The 22,793-nt window shown below is 42.7% G+C and overlaps 1 protein-coding gene across 1 annotated transcript in view; it reads right to left on the bottom strand.

Moving 5' to 3' along the window:
- Positions 1-22,793, bottom strand: part of LOC111151991 (dedicator of cytokinesis protein 4) — a gene marked incomplete at its 3' end in the record, with an annotated part of 345,451 nt that overhangs the window by 41,734 nt on the left and 280,924 nt on the right. The window contains exons 14-16 of the mRNA XM_022510243.1: positions 17,875-17,999; positions 16,886-17,048; positions 10,700-10,806 (exon numbers count right to left, since the gene is read on the bottom strand). Of these exons, the coding sequence (XP_022365951.1) occupies positions 10,700-10,806; positions 16,886-17,048; positions 17,875-17,999 (395 nt within the window). The remainder of the gene's footprint in view (positions 1-10,699; positions 10,807-16,885; positions 17,049-17,874; positions 18,000-22,793) is intronic.

The following is a 22,793-nucleotide window of genomic DNA, read 5'->3' as shown; positions in this document are numbered from 1 at the left end:
ACATGCACATGGTGGAGGGGGATCAGGTTGTCGTTATACCGATGCAGGACAGGGCAAAAACACGTAACAGCATCCATAATGTATTCTTACTACAGATGCTGAACTGAATCTAGCACAACAGCAGCTTTCACTTCCACTTCACAGTCAATACAATGAACAGAACGACATGCTGAACAATACTACAGGGAAGCATCCAGAAAAACCCCGAAGGCAGCACTTTCTGCAGGATGCCTGGGTTTGTCTCTTCAAGTCCAATGTCTTAAGAAAAAAGGATTGGTCTAGACGAACCAGCATCAAAGCTAAATATGACATTTGGTCCCAGATTTGGATCAACCTGCTGAAAAGAGGTTTTTGTTTTGTTTTGTTTTTGAAATTTATATACTGATTTAGGTTCTAGATGAGATTAAAAACATTAGTGATTAGAAAATCATTAATTGAGGGGCGCCTGGGTGGCTCAGTGGGTTAAAGCCTCTGCCTTCGGCTCAGGTCATGATCCCAGTGTCCTGGGATCGAGCCCCGCGTCGGGCTCTCTGCTCAGTGGGAAGACTGCTTCCTCCCTCCTCTCTCTCTGCCTGCTTCTCTGTCTACTTGTGATCTCTGTCAAGTAAATAAAATCTTTAAAAAAAAAAAAAAAGAAAATCATTAATTGAAAAAGTAGGTTACAAAATGTGAATATTATGAAGTAACGAAGATGTCCTTCAGCAGGTAAATGGATGAACTGTGGTTCATCTGACAATGGACACTATTCAGTGCTAAAAAGAAATGAGCTCTGGAGTCACGAAAAGACACGCAGAGTGAAAGAAGTGAAAGTGAAAGGAGTGCAAGAAGTCAATCTGAGAAAGCTCCAGACTGTATGATTCCAGCTATAGGACATTCTGGGAAAGGCAAAACTATGGGGACAGTAAAATGATGAGTGGTTGCTAGAGGCCGGTGGGGCAGGGATGAATAGGCAGAGCACAGAGGATTTTTAGGGCACTGTGATATTATAATGGAGATATGTTTTTACTCATTTGTCCGAACCCACAGAATGTACTACATCAAGAATGAATCTTAAGGTAAACTATGAACTTTGGGTGATTATGATACGTCAACGTAGGTTCGTCCTTGGTTTAAAAAAAAAAAAAGGTACCATGCTGGTGAGTGAGGTTGATAATGGGAGAGGCTATTCATGTGAGTAGGGAGGCAAATGAAAAATCTATATCCTCCTCTCAATTTTATTATAAACCTAAAACTGCTCTATAATATCATTTGGGTAAAAAAATCCATGCAGAAAAATATCTAGAAGGATATATACTAGAGAATTAAGAGTTAACAACACCCAGATAATGAGAGAATTATGTTTTTATTGTGAATTAACTCTATACTTCTTGGTAATGATAAAAGTGATTTTAGGGGCACCTGGGTGGCTCCGTTGGTTGAACGACTGCCTTAGGCTCAGGTCATGATCCTGGAGTCCCAGGATCGGGTACCGCATTGGGCTCCCTGCTCAGCGGGGAGCCTGCCTCTCCCTCTGACATTTCCCCTCTCATACTCTCTCTCTCTCAAATAAATAAATAAAAATAAAATTTTTAAACAAAAGTGATTTTAAATTACAGTTCTGAAAAATATTTTAACAGATAAAGAACTACTATAACAGGTTATTTTGAATGTAAGTTTTAAAACTCAGATGAACTTTATTTCTTTAAATATCTTCAAGGCTAGCATCTTGGTAATAGGTAGGAATTTAAGCACAGAATCCCTTTGGCATTCTAGAGTACTGTGTGTGATTCATAGAATATTTTTTAAATTTTAAATAATAAATCTTTAGGAAAGACCTAACACATTTAGAGAAAAAGAATCAGATGACTACAGATGTTCTTACTAGCACACCTGCCCAGTAACAAGAGTACCTATAAACACGATAAACAGCCTCTATAATTCTCTTCTAGTGTTACAACTCCAAATGCTTTCTTTTATTATTGGGAGATATTTCATGGAGACAGCAGAGCGCATGAACGACACGTATATGGTTTAGAGAATCATTGCCAAGTAAACACTTCAAATGACTTCTTCAGAAAAAGTGCTTAGGCAAAGTAACATTTTGGAACCCTCGAACGCTATCCCCTCCTGTCTTGCTCTTGGTGTCAGGGCTTGGACCACCCCAAGTCATAGCATGAGTTACAGCACCCCACCCTGCCCTCATTTCCTGCCTAGATCTCGTCTGCGGGGTCAGGAACACAGTCTGGTCTGCCGGCCCTCGCCTGACTTGTGCTCCATCTGTCTAACTACCACTTACTGTGACACAACAGACATACTGTCCAGCTATTTCCAAGCCTTCTCTTCAGGAACTGGAGCTGGACCTAGTATGCTATGCTCCATCTGTTCACAGAAATTCTGCTCCTATAGATAGAGCTCTTATTCCCCCACCCATCAAATAATGGCCTAGTTCATGAGCCCTTCTGGCACATTCTTAGCATTTCTGCTTGCTACGGTCATGTAGCTCCACTGGTAGTCATGGCCTGACCACTTCTGTGATTGAAGACATGATGGCTGTGTCATGTCCTTAGGGAGCACTGTGTCTAGAAGACTTGGCTGCCTTCTCCTGGGTCACTCATCGTGGCCCCATGAGCGCCACCAGCAGTGGTTCACCTCACCTCTCCTCCAGCCTGGGAAAGTCAAGACCTCAGCATCTGAGTTTGTCAGAGGTTTGACACCTTGACAATTCCCACAGCTCAAGTCTATCACTCTTAGTCAAGTGTAAACATAACCATTAACATAAATTTATTAGGACACAAAAGTTAATTCAAGATCTTCTGCCAAGAATACTGGGTGTGTGTGCATGTGAGTGTGCATGTGTGTGTGTGTATTCATCAGGAAAGAACTGGTGAAGAGAATTCTACCCATCTACTCAGTAAAGAAAAGCACATAATCATTCTTGGGTTTCAGTGAATCTTTTGATGATAACATTTGCCAGGAGTTTTGACACTGATTTTTTTTCCTAGGTGGGGGGTCCAATAGAAGTCAAAGGAGATAATGCTAGGTATGGGGTTAGATTTGGAGGTTTTCACCTATTTCTGAAAAACTGCAGTGGCTTTGAGAAATTGTACGGAAAAATCTCATAGCACATCTTTTATTGTTCTCTGAGGTTCCCAGCATACGTCCTTAACACATCATACAAATACTGGAGACTTTAAAAGCAATCCAAGCAATTACCATTTAGGATGGTTTACTACACATCAGGCTCTGCAAAGCACTTTATGTGCATTTTCTTATTCTCATAACAACCTCAAGAAGCAGGACACTGGAACCTGAGGAGCTGTGGGATTTGCCCGACATGACATTACTAGTAAGTGTCAGAGTCAGGATTTGAACCCAGGTTTGTGTTCAAAACTACTGTGGAACAGTGTCTCCTTCAAATGTTGTTTTAACCAAGTTTTGAGTTTTGCTATAATTTAATAAATATTTACTGATTTACAGGTAACATACTGAATGGTGGGTAAGGCTAAGAAAAACCAAAAGGTTCACTTCTCCAAAATAAAGGTCTGTGTGTGGGAGACGTCCTGGGAGGCAGCTCAGAGTGGTCTGTGGAGCTGAAATGGCTCCATGTCAAATCTGCCCACAAGCCCTACAGCAGGAACGGCTGGGCTCTATCCTGAAACCACGAATGGAACGAGGAGGGTAACATGCCCTGGATGCAGTGGGGAGCAAGGCCAAGTAGGAGCAGATAAGGCAAGACACTGGAGCTTAGGGACCTAACAGGTGAAGTAGAGATCATCTGTCATTTCATTTGATGAAAGAGAAACAACTGTAGAGAAACTGGGTTGGGGAGCACTGAAGAGAAGTGGTGTTCCAGAAAGTAGACCTCTAGGGCAGCGGCAGGTATCAGCAAACACTGAAGCCAAGGAGGTTCTCCCGCCTTTTATGAGGACATGCACAGATGATTAGCAAAAGCCAGGCAGTGAGGAAGGAAGGGTCAGCAGTAAATCCCTCAGGCCTTCTTCAGCCAGGTTGGAGAAGGGACTGTGCTGGGAGTACAACTCTGAAGCAGGGTAAGGGGGAGAGAAAATGGAAATGAACAATCCCACTCCCCGACTCTGAAGCTAAGAGTCCATTAAGGCACTGTAAGAAGCTGGAAAACGATATGCAGCACTGCCTGTGTGTTACTTGGAAATAATGGTATGGAAGAGTCGGGGTTGCGTGTCCGCAGGCCTATGAGTCTAAGACTGACCCCTGCTGACTGACGCTACGGCGTTCCGCAAAGCTCTAGTTCACGCACGTGAGGCGTGGTCTTGTCACCACACCAAGATCCAGTTACACCCCTCAACTAGATGAGTGGTTAAACACAAAGCACTTGCATTCTGGGGACACTTGCCCAACAACTGCTTTGGTTTGGGTATAAGGACAACTTTTTTCCATCACATCCGGGGCAGACATGGAACAAGGCAATGAGGACATGAGAATCATAGAAACGAGACCATAGCCTCTTGAGGCCACTACCGGATTACAGGAACAAAACAATGTCATTGCCACAGTAAAGGACAATATTCTGTTTCCTCAGATAGGCTGGGATCTGTGCAAGTCACCTCAAAACGGCATGAAGTTAATTTATTACAATTTAGAGAGGAAGAATTGAGAACCAGTCCTCTGCTTTACTACACTTGAGACTGAAATCAGACCTGACAGGAGAAATGTCCTCAGACTCTCACAGAAGAACTAAATGCAGGCTTTGGGAAGCCGTGGTGCTGTCTCAATGAGCTTTAAGAGGATACCTCTTGGCTCACGGTCTGTTCCTCTGCCCAGGGTTAAAACCAGTTGGCAAGGGGCGCCTGGGTGGCTCAATTGATTAAGCAACTGCCTTCGGCTCAGGTCATGAACCTGGAGTCCTGGGATCAAGTCCCACATCGGACTCCCTGCTCGGCGGGGAGTCTGCTTCTCCCGCTGATCTCTCTCTCCTCTCATGCTCTCTCTCTCTCTCTCTCTCTCAAATAAATAAATAAAATCATTAAAAAAAATTAAAAAAAAAAAACAGTTGGCAAAACAATGGATGGTACATCCAGGCCAGCTTGTTGACCCACTGTCTTAGACATGTCAAAGAGAGCTGTAATGGTCAGTCACAAGCAGTGTTCCAGAAATATGGTACCTGCAGTAATACAAACTGTGTGACCAAGCGATGAGCAGCTAAATTTTATGCAGAAATACACTGGTACAGAAATTCGTCATACATTAATCACCTTAAGGGGTCTGTAATTTTTGTACTGCAGAAAGTACGGAGTTAAATTTTAAAAATAAAGTAAGTTAAACAGTCCAGTTGGAACTGTATTTTACCAGTTAATCACAACCAGATTTAAACAGCTGTGGTAGGACAACACCTTCTTTTAGGGACTCTCTCAGTATGATTAGCCATCCTGGAGGATATTATTAAAAGTTCATTAAATTCTTATTTGTCAGTCCTTTAACTTGGTGTTAAGAATGTACGCAGGAAATAAATACAGTCCCTGTCCCTGAGGGCATGAGATGTCTGACCCCTGCACCTGAATACCCATGACAAAGCTGTGATAAGGGCCACTGGGTTCCAGGGGGCTGGGGAAGGGGCTGCCTGACTTTCATAGAGAAGAAGAGGCACACCCAGCAGGCAAGGCAGGAAAAAGCATATTCTGTGGACGAAATGGTAGCTATCAAGGCACTGGGAGAAGGAAAGCACATACAGGAGACTCTGGGGCCAGGGCAATGAAGTGCCATGTGGGAGGCTGGACTGGACTCCCAAACAGGAAAATGATGGTAGTGGAAGAACTCATGAAATTCAGGTACTGCACAAAGGTTAATTTAGTTTCAATAAATATGCTGTAGTTACGTAAGATGTTAACATAAGGATAAGCTAGGTGAAGGGTATATGTGAATTTTCTGTACTATTTTTTTCCAAATCTTCTATAAGTCTAAAATATCTTAAAAATAACCTCCTTTTTTTTTTTTTTTTTTTTTTTTTTTAAAGTACAGGTATATTCAGACAATGATATAGACCTTAGTAAGTCTGGAGCATGGGATTTCTCAATACAAAAAAGCCTTGGAACTGCCCTAGACCTCTCAGGAGAAACCGAAGAGGAAGGGTCCCATGGGGACCTGCAGAATTTGAGGTGTCTGTGGTGAAGCCAGCTGTGGATGGTCAGGAGGCTGGTAAAAGCTCAGGGCTGGAAGTTCAGTGTGGTCGTCAGCAACAGAGATTCGGTGATGAGTGAACCCATGGAAGTAGCTGAGACGGTCCGAGACCAGAGGAGTCAGAGACGATGGCCAAGGATGAAATCCATGGTAACACCCACGTGTAAGGTGTGGAAAAAGACAGAAGGGCCCTCAAAGGGAAAAGAAGGATGAAACTCAGGAGAAAACCATCCAACAGACCAAAGAATGTGGGATTTTCAGGAAGGGTCATCAATGGTGTTACATGCTGCAAAGAAGTAAGGAAAGATTCTCAAAGTGGCCAGTGCCTTTAGCCACTTTCGGAAGACTGACCATGTCCTGGTATAATTCGTAAGACTGAAAGGGCTTTTTGGACGTCCCACTAATAGCCTTCAGCGCTACGACCAAGTCCACCTATGAAGTTACCTTAGACTTTTTTTCTGTTCAGCATGGCATGTTTCTATGTTAAGCATATCAGCTTACTTATAATTTTTAAAACGTTATAGGTGTTTCTTTTTTTTTTTTTTAGGTGTTTCATTTTTAATTTCTCTCATGCTAAGTAATAAAACAAGGGTTATGTGACCCAGGTTGGGCACTAGTGATTTCAACGGATAAAGTTCATTTGAGCTTTGGGCACAGAAATAGCCTGAAGAGCAAATGGAACACAAGGAGGTCGAGACTGTGAGGGAAGACCAGCTTTTCATGGAGACAGAGGGTGATAGGAAGGGAAGGGGGAGGGAGTGGTCATTTGAAAAGTTTTTGTTGTTTTTGTTTTTAAGAAAAAGGCTTGAGCGGGCCCATCATCTGATAGAATACAGTCAGAAGAAAGGAAACAGCTAGAGTTACAGGAGGAAGAGGGGACAATGGGAAGAGCGGGGTCTCCAGGGAGTCAGGAGGGAGGGGGATCCTGAAGGAAGCAGGTGAAGGAATCAGGCTTGGAGAAGAGTCTTGGCCCATCGTCTGAGACAGGAAGCAGGAAGGAAGGGAAGGATGCCGGTAAGTTTGCAGGTGGCAAAGGAGAGAGCATGGGAATTTAAGAAAGTTCCTGTCTGTTGGTTTCTGTTTCTCTGCTAAGTAGAGGGGAAGTGGTGGGGTAGGCAGAATGGCAAAATCTTGTAAACAGCTCTTGTCAGGGCTGATCTGTAGTAACTCATGGCCAACTGGGAACAATCACCCTTTGTAAGCTGCGTCGCAACTCTGTGACCTTGTCATGTGTCTCTCAGCCTTGATTATGATGGTTTTTTATCAATAAGAAGTTTGACGGGCACCTGGGTGGTTCAGTGGGTTAAAGCCTCTGCCTTCGGCTCAGGTCATGATCCCAGGGTCCTGGGATCGAGCCCCCAATGGGGCTCTCTGCTCAGCAGGGAGCCTGCTTCCTCCTCTCTCTCTGCCTGCTGCTCTGCCTACTTGTGATCTCTGTCTGTCAAATGAATAAATAAAAATCTTAAGAAAAAAAGTAAAAAAAAAAAATAAGAAGTTTTAAATTTTACGTAGTCAAAAGGTTTTTTTTTTGTACCTGATTTCTAACATGTGAGCCATTCTTAGAAAGCCCCTCCTTTCCTCAATAATATAAAATCATAAAAATATCCAGTTGTATTTTTAAGGCTCTTACAAGTTTTTTGTTGTTTTTTTTTTTAACCTTTAATCTGGAACTTGTTTTGGTCTAAGAAGCATGGTAGGAATCCAGCTCTTTCTTTTCCCCCAACACCCATCATGGTCATCTCAACACTACTTATTAAATGGGCTATCTTTTCTACTTAATGATTTGAAACCACTCCTCCTCCTCCCCCCGCCCCCACCATTTCCTACTTTTTAAAAAAAATAGTAAATTCAAGGCTGCAATTATCAGCAGGCTGTGAGTTTTCCTGCCATGGCAGAAGAAGGATAAGCATTATGCTCAAAATATGGTTTTATAATCATTACACTACAAGTGGCCTCAGGCTGAAACTGAACTTGTTGGCTCAATACTACGAAAAAGAAAACTATGGCACCTACTAGACTAAAAACAAAAGTTGTTATACTTGGAGAGAATCCCACACCTCTTCAAAAAAGCAACACTGAATAACCCTAAACACAAGATAACACAGCTACTCAGGGTTCTTCTGTGGGCCTGATGCGTCCTGATGGGTCTCCTCAAAGCAGGTCTGCCCAAAATTAGACCATCTACAGACACCATCCTGAGCCTTCTTTGTGGTTGAGAAATATCACTGGGAACACCTGCCTTTTAAATTGCTCAAGCTCAAATAAATACATTTTCCTATGTTTTATGGATTGCAATTCTGAATACTCCATGAAAACTCATACAAGGGTCTGAGCAGATTCAAAGCTCTGCTTCTGGGAAAAGTTTTACCCTTGCCAAAATGTACCCGACAGTCCTCTGGTATCAGAGTAGAATGGTTCCCTGTCTGGGAATCGATGCCAGTTGAACTCCGAAGTGCTTCTGTAGAGAAGCAAGGCCTGCTACCTGTTCTCCTGGCACTTTAAGTATATGGAGTCTTTAAACGCCAACTATGAATCTTGGTCTTATTTGTATTCATTTGGAAGGGTCAACCTGGACTTGACTGGACACTAAGCACCTGCCCCCAACACTGTCTAACCCACAGGGGAGAAAGCCCACGCTTGATGTGCCATATAAAAGGGATTCATCCTTCTATACATTATTGGGAAACTGGAGTTCAGTTTTAATTAACTTAGCGCTGCCTTTTCGGAGTCAAGATTTAATGTCACACAGAGGCAGCATCACAAACCCTCACACAAAGTACCATTACGTCTTTTGGAAAATTGTAGCTAAAGACATTGCCTGTCATGTATCTCACAAAAGGCACCTCCCACCTAATAGTGAGATAAGCCGATCATCTCAAGTGTCTAGTACATTGAGTTCCTCTGTTTGTTTTATTAATTACTTGAAGATATTTTTTTCTTTGTATTTTATCATTGTAAGCATCTTTAAGTCCCTTTTTGAAGTAGAGAGAACATAAGTGCCAGAAACAGAATGGACTTGAACTGTTTTGGTCACCACATTTCCAGTACCTAGAACAGTGCCTGTCATTTGTGGCCAACAAATGCGTTGAACAAATAACTAGAAAATAAAAGATTCAAGAAACATGCACATACATATCCATACAGGTACCAGCACAAATGATGTGGTGTGTTGGGCACTGACACTCACTTTATTAGCAATAATTCAAAGGTAAGGAAAGTTTTGTTTGTATCTCCTTCATTCATTCAGGAAATCTTTGCTGGCACATTGTATGTGCCAGCACCCCTGACGCAGGTATTACTCTTATAGGATTCCTAAATCCACTGGAGTAAGCCAAGGGAGCATCAAATAATTAGGGGATAGTGTTAAGAGTACCATGGTAAGAGATGTGTGCAGATATCCAGAGAACTCATGGGAGAGTGGTTGGCCAGCTAGGAATACAGGGAGTGGGGGCCGGGGAGGGAGGACCATTCTTCTGATGCAGGGCGTGCTGAAGGTGCCCCTCCAAGGGTGAGCAGGAGTTAGCCATGAGGAGAGGCAGGGGAAAGCAGGTCTCTAGGGGTGCCAAGGGCAGAGTCAGAGCAGAGAAAACCAGCAGCCAGTGGGGTCAGGAGCTAGAAGGAGCTGGAGGTGGTCATGGTATCAAGAACAGAAGGCCTCAGAGGTGATGTGGTTGGGAGTCAGAAGCTTTGTACATCCTGAGAGGTCTGAGATTTATTTTCTCAGCCATCGGGAGTTTTTTGCAGGGGTTAAACTGGGAAGTTTAAACTAGTCAGACCCGGCGCCTTAAATGGGTCACCCCAATAGCTGATGAAACCTGGACCAGAGGGAGACAAGAGCCAGGGGTCAGGGCCACTTAGTGCAGGGGTGAGCTGGGAAGAACCTGGACTGTCATGTGAAATGCAAAAGAGAAGTGTTTTGGAGGAAATTGTGTATTTTAATTCTGTGTTTTACAGTGACTAGTATTTCTCTTCCATATTTTATTAGTACTAGCATTCCCAGATAATTTCTAAGGAGCTCTGGTTTTACGAATATTCTTTTCATTGCCTACTACAGTCTACTCTGTTCCCAATGTTTTTATGACGATTCTTGATGCACAAAATAGAAAGTGACAACCGCTGACATTGTTAGGACAGAGGACTACGGTATCTCTCCCTACTTAGTGAGAGCAGCAGACCAGAAACATGTAACGATCACCCTGTTAGGTTTACTCCTGGGGCAGTACGGCTCTAGACAGGAAAGCATGTATGTACTGGAAATATTCAAAAACTTATTTGCAAGGTTACTGAATCTTCTCATAGCAACGGAAAGGACTTTAAGGTCAACATAGAGACTTACCCAGACATCTACACCTAAGTTAAGATAAAGATACAAATCATCTTTAAAACAGGTTTCACAATGACACAGAATATACAGACCATCCTTTCAAAAAGACTCCTTTCCAGCAATCTTCCAAACGAGTATTCTTTTCAGTCATTTCTTTCTCTTTTCCAGAGTGATAACAAGATAATGAGTTAATAATTCAGCCCTGTTTATCACAGCCTGCCGCCAGCATCTGACTGATGTTACCTTATGCACGATGAGCTCATGAGTGCCATCTGGAAGAGTCCTACCATCTTCCTGCATCAGGGGGACGAAGGAGAAACCAAACAATTTCTTCTCTCCTTTCTCCTTTGCTGTGAGAAAAGAGAGAAAGAATTATTTGCTTTTTAAAATGCCTGTTTATACACCTGTGTTCAGACTTGGACTGCCAACAAGCGTGATCAAGAAATACAACCCATGCTCACCAGTTTCCTCTACGTAACAGAGAGCCACTTTTGTGATGAGACCTCTACCTACAGTAGCCACCCTCCAGCCCGTATTCCTGCCCTGTAGCCGGCAAAGGACACTGCCTGATGAATTTTCTTCACGGGACTCACTATCTGAAAATTCGTTTTTTTTTTTGTTTTTTTTTTTTTTTTAAGATTTTATTTATTTATTTGACAGAGAGAGAGATCACAAGTAGGCAGAGAGGCAGGCAGAGAGAGGGGGGGAAGCAGGCTCCCCGCTGAGCAGAGAGCCCGACGTGGGGCTTGATCCCAGGACCCTGAGATCATGACCTGAGCTGAAGGCAGAGGTTTAACCCACTGAGCCACCCAGGCGCCCCTGAAAATACGTTTTAAAAAAATTTCTGGATTGTTTATTTTTTCTCTTCATCTCCTACCCTCCACTCCCAGCCATAAGCATTACTGAGGGCAGGATTCTTCTATGTTATTTTATTCTAACCTTGGTACCTCAAAGAGTGCCAGGAACATAGTAGGTTCTCAGTAAGTATATGTTAAATCCATGAACAACTGAATGAATGGACGTGAAATTTGATGTTTTGCTTATTACTGAGGCAAAGGTGGTTTCTAGGCTCTGCTTGGCCTATGACAGAACTTTCCCTGTGTCTACATGTGTGAGGACAGAGAGCCCTGTAGAAGCTACTTCCTTGGGATCTTAGACATGAGGATAAACAACATGAACTGTTATCTGTAGTTTAAGAAGAGCCTATTACAGTAGTATTCTGGAAGCTGGACATGGGGCCATGAGGTTTTCAGATGCCTAATGAAGAATTAGAAGGGCTGGAAAGGTCGAGGGTCATTGGCAATTATGTACAGAGAAGGAAACTGACATCACATGATATTAGGGAACTTGCTCTAGATCTTGAGGACCATTCCAGTTCTTTCTACCAACTTCCTTCTTCTCCAAAAATGGAGAAAGCATTAAAAGAAACTGGTTGGTTCAACTTGACTGTCTCCTTGTATTTAGATGTTCAGGAGGGAGTTCCAGGGCCTGCAGCCTATCCTGGTGGTGGAAGTGGAGCATTATACTTGATAGAAGAGTTCAGCTCTGGGAAAGCACTGAGGTCTGAGCTAGAGGAGTTAGATATGGTGACCTTGAAGATCAGACAAGAGACTTCAGCAACATATCATTCCCTCACGATTGCTTCTGCCATTTCACCATGGGGAAGTGGGACTCCACATAGAGAACAGTAATTTTGGCTTGGTGGTTTTGGCCCCTAGCATGAGGACATCCCCGAAGTATGGAACTTAAGATTTGGGGGAAAAGACTTACTTAGAAGTAATTTCCTAAGTTAATGTGACTATCTTTTTGTGTCATTTTTGGTATTTAATTTGGAAGGTAACAGTCTGTGAATGAATAAAATTAGCAAAGGTAAGAAAAAAGCAATAGTTTCCCCAAATTTGTCTTTTGTTATAAAAGAAAAATAAACACCAAACAAGGTTTAAAGTACAATAAGCTGATGTGACACCCCCCCCCCCGCTTTTTACTAATGAAGACCCTACATTTATGGATTCTACCTCCTAACTTTCCAGTCCATCCTGATACCCCAACTCCAACAACTGTGCCCTGGGACCTCCAATTTACTGACCTCCTCTCCAGGCCTCTCCAGTCTCACTTCCCCTTTCTAGGCTCCATCCTTCTAACCACTGTGAATCCTGTCTACCTGCTATTCCTCCACGCTTCCCATTATTATAAGATAACACTGCACCGGGCTGAAACCCAACCTGCACTTTAGTCTACACCTGCGCCACGCTAACCTCACTTTAATTAACACACATTAACCACAGATGGGCCCCGAGCTGGGCAGATTTGTCGCATTTTCCTACCAGCTCACCTTTTGACTCTTGAGACAAGGGATTTCATCCATCCTCTTCCATTCTCCAGCTGCCAAAACCTCAGCATGTTCCTCACTCTCAGCAGACATGCAGAGGACTCCCACACGCTCTGCCCATTACCCCATCTGCATGGGTCTTCCCACACTATTGCCTGATCTGTCCACTTAACCCGGAGCACTGGACCCCATGCTTCCCTTCCTCAAGGGCACTGCTCCTATACTCGTCCCCTCTCTCTTCTACACATCAGTTTGTTCTCTCTACTGAATCACTTGCACCAAACATGTTTTAGAACTCCATCTTAAGAAAGAAAAAATCCCTCCCGTGACCCACCATTCCATCCCATTTCTCTCCTCTCTTGTATTCTTTTTTTCTTTTTAAGATTTTATTTATTTATTGGAGAGAGAGATCACAGGTAGGCAGAGGGTTGCGGGGGTGGGGAGGAAGCAGGCTTCCTGCTGAGCAGAGAGCCCGATGTGGGGCTCGATCCCAAGACCCTGGGATCATGACCTGAGCTGAAGGCAGAGGCTTAACCCACTGAGCCACCCAGACACTCCTCACTTGTATTCTTTATAGCAAAGTTTCTGGGAAGATCTGTCTGTACTTACCGCTGCCCTTCCTTTCCTCACCTCACTCTTGGACTCACTCACCAGGCTTTCATCACCACCAGTCCACTAAAAACCACCTGTCAGGTTCAATGACTTCCATGATGCCAAACTGGGTGATAATCGCTCTGTCCTCCATTTACTTGATTTATCACTGGCACCTGACATAGCAGATCAATTTTCTTTTGAAAATCTTTCTTCGGGGCACCTGGGTGGCTCAATGGGTTAAGCCTCTGACTTCGGCTCAGGTCATAATCTCAGGGTTCTGGGATCGAGGCCCCCATTGGGTTGTCTGCTCAGCAAGGAGCCTGCTTCTCCCCACCACCACTGCCCCCCGCCCCCCGCTCTCTGCCTGCCTCTCTGCCTACTTGTGAGCGCTCTCTCTGTGTCAAATAAATAAATAAAATCTTCAAAAAAAATCTTTCTTCAATTAACTTCCTGGCTTCTATTCCTGGATTCTCCTTCCACCTCATTGGCTATTCTGTCTTAATTTTCTTAGTGGCTTCTTCTCATTCTCCCAAGCTCTCAATGTGGAAGTACCCCAGAGATCCGTTCTTGGACTTCTCTTTCCTATCTAACCTTACTGTTTAAGATCACATCCAGTGTCACGGCTCTGAGAATCAGGGGCATCAGTAATATGCTGGAGCTGGCCTGTCGTGGCTTGCAAGAGTTGACAGTGTGCATCTTTTCCCAACTCCAAGTTCAGTGATGGTCATGTTGGGAGCTTGAATTTGGCCATGATAGGGGTATTTACTCAATGGAAATCAGCAAATCCTCTAATTCAGGGCTCCCTTCTCCCCCAGCTCAAGTGCTGGTTATCAAATATTTACAGTACACCACTGAACTCTGTGTCCTCCTTCTCAAGTTTAAGTCTCTAGCATGGATAGCATTCAATGGTCTATATGACATCTTGAATGTTTAAGAGACCTCTCAGATTTCACATGCAATGTTTGGTTTTTGCTCTCCAAAAAGGTTTTTCCTGTCACCCTCCCCACTTCAATAAATGATCACTTCATTCTCAGGCCAAAACCTTGGGGGTCATCCTTGACTCTTCTCCTTCCTTCAAATCTGGTCTATCAATAAATCTGTGAAAAAGAATTGACCTACTATCATTCTAATGCAAACCATTTTAACTTGGAGGACTGCTGAAGGCTGTTGAATGGTCTTTCGGTTCCCACCTACAACCCATCACACAAAAGCAGACCAGCTCATCTTTAATCTAAATCTGCTAATGGCACTCCTTGCTCCAAACAAAGTCTGAAGTCTTGCCCATGACTTACAAGACAATGTGGGATCTGGCTCCCTCCCTATGTCTCTGGCCTCATCTCCAAACTCTCTTAGCTGCTCATTCTGGCCTCCTTGATATTCCTTGAATTGCCAAGCATGTTTCAACCTTAGGTGTTTTATATTTACTGTTCTCTCTGCCTATAACTTTCTTTCCCCAGACACCCAAACGCTCATGCCTTTATTTCTTTCAGCTTGTTGCTGATACATCTCATTATCGGAGAGCCTCTCTCTGACTGCCCTTTGTAAAACAGCATCACAGCAACATACCTTTCCAGCACCTGATTCCAGTGTAATCTTCTTTACTACGCTTACAACAGCCTGATACACTACCATGTAATTATTTGCTCAGATATTGTCTGTCTTCCCTTCTTAGCAGGAAACCTCTATGAGAGGAGATATTCAGTTGTGCTCACTCATGTATCTCCAATGCCCAGGGAAGTGCTGGACACATAGGAAGTGTTCAGTAAACATGTGTTTTATGAGTAAAAGATACTTCTTAAATAAATATACATACACAGGGGCACCTGGGAGACTCAGTTAGTCAAGCATCTGCCTTTTGGCTCAGGTCATGATCTCAGGGTCCTGGGATGGAACCCTGTGTTGGGCTCCCTGCTGAGTGGGAGTCTGCTTCTCCCTCTCCCTCTGCACACCCCCCTCCCCACTGATTGTGCTTTCTCTCTCTCAAATAAATAAAATCTTGTTTCTCTCTCTCAAATAAATAAATAAAATCTTAAAATACACACAGACACACAGAAATATTTGGGAACTCATGTGATTAAGTAATTGCCCTGATTATTCAATTTATGGGACTATGGGGATTTTTCTCCTTCATGCTTGTGCTGTTTCTTCTGAATTTTAACAATGAATATTCAAAAACCAAACTGACACTGTGAACAATGTTTGAAATACAAGGACAAGAGGACAGATCTAATGGGTTTTCCTGAAAATTGCCTTTCTTCCATTTCCAAGTTCTGCTCTTTCTTCCTTTTCTCTCATTTCATCTTTACTTTTCTCTTTTTCTTCCCTTAAAGCTCAAAGCTTGTATTAGCTCGACTGAGAATTTATAACAAAGACTGGGGAAGGTATGCTACGGCATCATTCCAAGTGCTTTCTGTTTTGCCACTCTAAATCCTTTCCATAACACTCCTCTGGGAATTTGGGAGAATGGTAAGACCTTGCTAGTCATCTCCCTACATTCTGAAACATCCACCAAAGAATAATTACTGGAGCTCCCTGAGCCAGTTCCAAAATATGCCATCATCCTTGCAACAGACAGTCGTCCTCTCTCTGAATCCGGGGTGAATTACACAGCACTCAGGCGAGGTCACCGCATATCTATTGGCAGTGTCCCCATTCTTTCCAGACTAGAGAGGAGCCTGCTGCTTCTCTAGTAATGTGATTCCTCTGGTACCCCTTGTTTGCTCCGGAAGCAAGCACTTCTGGTAGTGTTTAAGTTATACTTCAGAGACACAGGGATAGCATAAGATGGGAGTGGGGGCTTGAGAGGGTGGTAAAGAGTACAAAAGAATTAAAGTAGAGATGTCAAGAAATGACAATTTTAGGGACAGCGGTGTTCATAGGGGCAAATCCTGGATCATCTCTCCATTTTGGGTTTTTTCAGTTCTGTAAAATGAAGCAATTACTTCATATCATCTCTAAGGCCTATTTGACTGACATTACTTGTCATCTGAACACTGAGACTGCCCGGTGATGCAGATATATGCAAATCAGATATCACTCTGAGCCAATCGGAAGCTCTCCTGGGGACTTCCCAGGCCTAGAAAGGTCCTCCTGGGTTCCCCTGAGCAGTGTGAGAGCTGGGTGACCTCGTGGCTGGAGAGCAGCAGATGGGTTAGGACTACCTAAGCTCCCCTGAGTCAGAAAAGTTTTTAATTCTGTGTCTCCCCTTTCTGTCTCATCTTTCTAAACTATGAAACTGATAAGCTAATTTTATGAAAATGAATGATTTAAGGAGAACCCTGTAGACTTCTGTATGTATTGTTTCCCTCCTTTTCCTTCCTGAATGTTTCCACAGAGGTTATTGGTTCTTCGAGAAGTGAGCCCACTCACCTCTCAGGACTCCACTGACCTTCACCCCTCCCTCTAGAAGGTCTCTGCTTTGTTACCCTCTCTGCAGATTAGCCCATACTGTCCTAAGGCAAGCGCCTTACCCCAGCACAACAAAGCCAACCCCAAGAAACACTTACTGGAACAATGCCGAAATTCAAAGCGGATGTGCGCGCCCCTGAATTTATCCACAGGAATGGGAAGTTTGAGCAGTTCGGACCACCTGGGACTGTTGTTATGATAAAGCACGAAGGAGTGGTACTCACTAGCTGGCGGCTCTCCAGAGCCAAAGGAGATAAAATCCTAACAAAGAAAACACGCCGGTTAAAGACAGCTTCATTTAGAGATTATCTGAAAAACAGCGGAGCAATTGCTTTGCTCTATCTGCCTGCTCCCCAAACGGCACTTCATGGAGAATGACCTCCCCCTGTCGTCCTTTGCAGGGCTGTTTTACACCTGCTTCTGCCAGCAGCTGCGTCTGCTTAATGCCCATGCACATCTCCCAGGGCCTACTGTGCTGGGGGTGAACCTTGGGGACAAGTACGAGATGGGCAACTGCGCGCCCAATTTGGAGTTCAACTACGCGGCAAAGTCCTCAGCCTGCCGCTGTCACACGCCGGTTCTGTGCCTCCCTGGGAAATGCAGGAAGCTGCAAGGCCCACACAAAACACTTCTTGCATAAAGGAACCTGGTATCACCACCCCAATCAGTAACAGCTCACTATCAGGCCCTATTTTGATCAAAATGAAAATATACGGGACGAAATGTGGCAGTTTTTATTTTTTTTTTTTAACCAGTCGCAAAGACAAAGTGTTCATCTCCAAAACTAGGACAGATGAAAGGGGGAGAACGGAATGACAATAAAAACGCGACATTTAAAGAAGAGCTGCTGTGAGGAAATTACTGCCACAATTCATGAAACAATCCAACTGTAAAACCTTTTTGTTTCACTACTTGCTTTTCTGGAGGGTATTTCAATGATGAAAAAAAGGAAGAAAACCACACAAGGGTGGAGGAGAAAAGTAAGATCAAAAAGAATGCAAACCAGAAATTAACTGATGACATTAAAGGTGAACCCAAAATGATGACGTGGGATTGTTTTACCATAAAGGACCCAGTATGCACATACCTTTAAGATCTGGCCACTACTCTCCACAATGAACATGGTTACTTCCACATTTCTGGCCACGCTCTTCCCTCCTTTCTCAAATTCGCCCCTTTCTATAGTGATGTATAAATCATTTCTCATTTCACCTAGTAGGAAAATTAAAACCATGTTTATATATGTGTGTGTGTGTGTGTGTGTGCATGTGTGTGCACACGAGTACAAAACTAATAAGTGTAATAAAATACACAATCAAGAAAAGCCTTAGTCCATAAAATGTACTGTGAGAGCATACATATAAAAGTAAAAATATTACACTTACACTTTTATATAAGGGTCCCCACCCTCATTGCCAATATCCAAGAGAAGTGAAGGCCAGCTTCTGCTGGTCTGAATTTGCAATACTGCAAAAGTGCGGTTAGGAGGCAAATACAGGGATTGCGTAGGAAGGTGTTGTCAAGTTTTACCATTTTTCAATATTTTCCTCATTTCATTTATGAGGTGTGATTTCAAAATGACAGCCTAGCAGGGTGGCTCAAAGAAGCCAGTCTCAATACTTTATAGACACAACACTTTAAAAGTAGAAGAAATACCCAAATGGAATAAAATGACAGGACTGCAAAGGGTAGAGTTACAATTTAAATCTTTTTCAAAATTCGTGGACAAAATGATCTCACTGCTGAAAGAATCCAGGTTAGTGCTTTATGAACACAGATGTAGAATAATTCAGTTATGCAGACAAGCTTGGCTTCACATTCCTTACCATAACGCTATAAAACAAATAAGATTCAAACTGACATAGTCTATGAATGCGTATGCCATTTATTTTTTTTCTCCATTGGTGACTTATAAAACTTACTACTCCAAGAAAAAAGAGAAATTTGATGCCAAGGAGCAAACTTAGGCAAACAGGCTAAAAGAACGTTTTTCCTTTCCTATAAGAATTAAGGGTAAGTGGTAAGTGACTAGGGAAGTGAGAAAGAAATAAACAAACTATTACCATAAAGTTTTTGAAGATAAATACTGGTAAGGTCAGCAGAGTTGAATTCACTTTTACTTAACATAGTTTTCAAACACTAGAAGAATCACTGTCAATGCTCTTTTTTTTTTTTCTCTAATAAAAAACTTCTCCATAAAAAAAGCACAGATCACTAGAAGGAACAATAACCATACAAATAAGCCCACAACTGGGAGATTTAGAAAACTTCCTGACCAAAGTGTGTTCAAGAAAGTACCCCAGCTTTCAAAACCATGGGGGAATACCAGTGTGACTGGTCACTTTCCTCCATGAAGACCAACTTTTGATGATGGCATCATTTACGAATGACTGGAGCTGACCAGGAAACAGACGGCCCATAAAGAGAGAAAATGAGTAAGTCCCAAAAAGGATGAAATCGAAACCACCCTTTACAAAGAGCATGTAAAAAATACATGGGAATTAACAGATACAGTGGTCTCTGGCTTATGCATTTCTAGTACTCTCAGACAAATCGATTTGGAAAGGCAACGATCTTGGAGTTCCGGGAGGAAACCAATGTGTTTCACCAGATTTAAAATTAGATCTATATGCTTTATAAGTGTTTTTGTTTGAACCACCTCTTTTGTTTTAAATTTGTAGAGAATGGCCCGGTAAATTTTTATAAGCTTGTTCGATTTTGTTACTATATGTATTCATTACTATACACATACACATCCTTAATATAAACTCATTTTAACAATTTAACAATCCCATTACAAAATGAATGGTACATTCACAGACTCTGTCCTCTGAATCAACCAATTTCAACCAAATCAAAATAGGCCTGGTACACTTATGGTCTGCGCACGTGTTCTTTCGACAATAGGTCTGGGAGGAAATTCTTAACAATAGTTTCCCCACTAACAGATTTGGCAGACGAAAAAGCAACACTCGATTCAAGGTAGTTGAGAGCAAAAGATGTCTGTTAACAAGAGTCAAATTCCTTTGCTTCTTAGAGTAGGTGACACATAATGAGTGGCTCTGCTTACAAACTGGCTACAGCATACGCTGATTAATGGGAAGTATAGCTACAGGGTATCTACCTTAGGAAGTTCTCTGAATGAGTCATTAGCTAGTCCAAACCACATGGGATTAACTATCCTGCAAAATGAAGAGTGTTTCTTGGGGTGGGGCCTTCCACTCTCAACTTTTGAAAGGAATGGCAACTCTGACTTTAGCAAAGGCAAGAGAGGATGAGGGAGGTTCGCAAGGTGACCAGTTCTCCCCAGGCTGTAGGCTAGGCCTGAAGGAGGAACAGGGGTGGTGGGGAGAGGAAGGTACTGCCAGTATTAGGAAATTCTGCCTCCATGTAGTCATTCAGCAAATATTCTGAGCACGCACTATGGGCCAGATATTATTCTAGGCCAGGTAGACACAGCTGTGAACAAAGCAAAAATCCTTTTCCCACAGTTAAGATTCTAGGAATGGGGAGGTCTTTAATAATGAAGTCAAATATATAGCATGTTGAATAATAATAGGAAGTACTGGGGATAAAAGTAAGACCAAGAAGGGGCATAGGGAGTGCTGAACGGCGGCAGAGGGGATGTCATATGAGAAAAGACTTCTGAGGAGATGAGAGATCTGAGGAAGCTATGCCGTAGTTTGATCAAGGAGCAAGGCTTAAAATGGTATCGGCTTCCCGAATCGATCCACAAAGCCTGTTTTGCTTATACCATAGCTGAATTCTTCTATCTCTTCTGATTTCAGAAAAATTCAAAAAAGCCTAAAGCATTCAGAGTTACAGGAAGATTGGAATAAAAGATCTGGATTCAAGTCTCTCTCTCTCCCTCACTCTGCTCTCTGCTCCATGTGACTGAAGTCTGAACAGGGTAATATAAACCTCTGGGCCTCAAGATTTTGTGTTATTAAAATGGGGGTAGGAGGGACAAGACTACTTTGTTTTGTTAGGCTGTGTCTGTGACTTAGAGAAGAACTTCAGAAATACACACATTCATAAATAAGAGCTCCTTAAGGCACACACTTTCCTCTTCTGGTCTTCAATGGACACTCTCCCTGCAACCCCTTTTTCTCTTGCAAACCTTTAGACTCAAGTAGGATGTGTCTGAAAAGAGAACACAGAACAAGGAGAACATTTCTCCCAGATGACATTCTACATACGTCTCCCCAGGAATTCTGCAGCTTGCTACGTTCCAATACCTCAAGGTACCGCACCTTGCCAAAATATGCAGCAGGATACAGTTGAAACATGTGCTAATTAAAATCAATACACTTGAGGTCAGCTCTGGAGAAAACTAATAAGCCCAAATGGTGTTAAGAAAGCATCTTGGGTAATGAAGAGAGCAACCATAAAGTGAGTATGAAATGGAGTCATAGCACTAGTGTGAAAAACTACTTTCCTGACAATGTTTATTAACACCCTGCACCTCTCAAATTTAACACTCTGTAAATTTGATGGGCAGAACACTTTCTTCTGTTCAGCAGGCCCACTGGCTCTGCCCATGTGAGGGCTTCTGAAAATATCACTGTAGACAGAAAAAAATGTAAGGTTACAACAATGGGACCAAATACAAAAGAGTTCAGTGACTGCATCAAATGGGGTTGATTTATGGCTTGACCTCAAGAGCCAAGAGGCTTCTACCAGTAGCTGAGAACCATGTTCTTTGATTCTGTGCTGTGAACTCCCTGTGTAAAGCCCGAGAGTGTAAGCTCACATCAAGTAAACCACTGCTCTCCGCCACGGGCTGATCAGGGGGTCTTAATCTGTGCTGGATATTTGTTAACATTTATGGAACTGGACAAGAAAAGTTTCTGTCCCTTCGTCAAAAACAAGTCAACATAGGGGTCCCTGGGTGGCTCACTGGGTTGAGCATCTGCCTTCGGCTCAGGCCATGATCCCAAGGGTCCTGGGATGAAGTCCTGCATTGGGTTCCCTGCCCTGCGGAGAGCCTTCTTCTCCCCTCTCCCTCTGCCTGCCGCTCTGTCTACTTGTGCTTTCTCTCTATCTCTCTGTCAAATAAATAAATAAATAAAATCTTAAAAAAAAAAAAGTCAACATGGGTCTAAGACTAAGAACTTTGATCATACTAATGATGAGGACAGTGGTAGTAGATAAATGGGAGCTGGGTACTTTGCCAGGCGCTATAAAGACAACAGCTCATTAAACTTTCACATCAACATTTTAAAAAGGCCCTATTATTTCTATTTTATTGATAAGAAACAGATGTGTAGAAATTAAGAAATGTGTCCAACATATCATCAATGTATATTAAAATAAAATCATATTTTTAGTATGAAAAAGTGTAATTTAACAGGGTGAGAATGGCCATCAAATAATCTAGTGCAATTCAACTTTCTTCAGCAGACCAGTGCCTTAAGCAAGGAAGGGATGAGTCCTAGTCTATTCTGCATGGGTCGACCCAGGCTTAAAGTACTGATTTCAGTTCTAGAGACCATTTTTACAGAACTGGGAGAGATAGGAGTGGTATCATTCAGATCATAAACAATACAGAGAAAGGGCTTAGAACCCATCAGAGGAAGAATGACGGTGACAAGAGAGTTAACTGAATTAAAAAATGTTGAGGTTGCAAGCAGAAAAACTCAACCCAATGGATAAAAGGTGTAGAGAAACTGGTCCAACACGACAGAGGTCATTCTGAGATATGGTGTGTTCTCAGTCATTATCAATATTCAAGTATGTGCCAGAAAACCATCACCAGGAACCTGAGGAAGAAATTCATGCAATGGATACACTGGTTGGGCTGCATGGCCCTTCATGTGTGCAGCAGGCAGAAAAATGACACCCTCTGCACTCCCAAAAGATGTCCAGGTCCTAATCCTGGGAATCCGTGAATATATTACCTTACACAACAAAAGGGACTCTGTGGCTTTGATTAATTAAGTAAGGATCTTGAGATGGGGAGATTTTCTTGGATTATCAGGATAGGTTCAATAGAATTTTAAGAGT

Source organism: Enhydra lutris, unplaced genomic scaffold (assembly GCF_002288905.1).
Source record: "Enhydra lutris kenyoni isolate GAN:26980312 unplaced genomic scaffold, ASM228890v2 scaffoldscaffold27, whole genome shotgun sequence".
NCBI lineage: Eukaryota > Metazoa > Chordata > Mammalia > Carnivora > Mustelidae > Enhydra > Enhydra lutris.
This window is presented reverse-complemented; position numbering and strand designations above follow the sequence as displayed.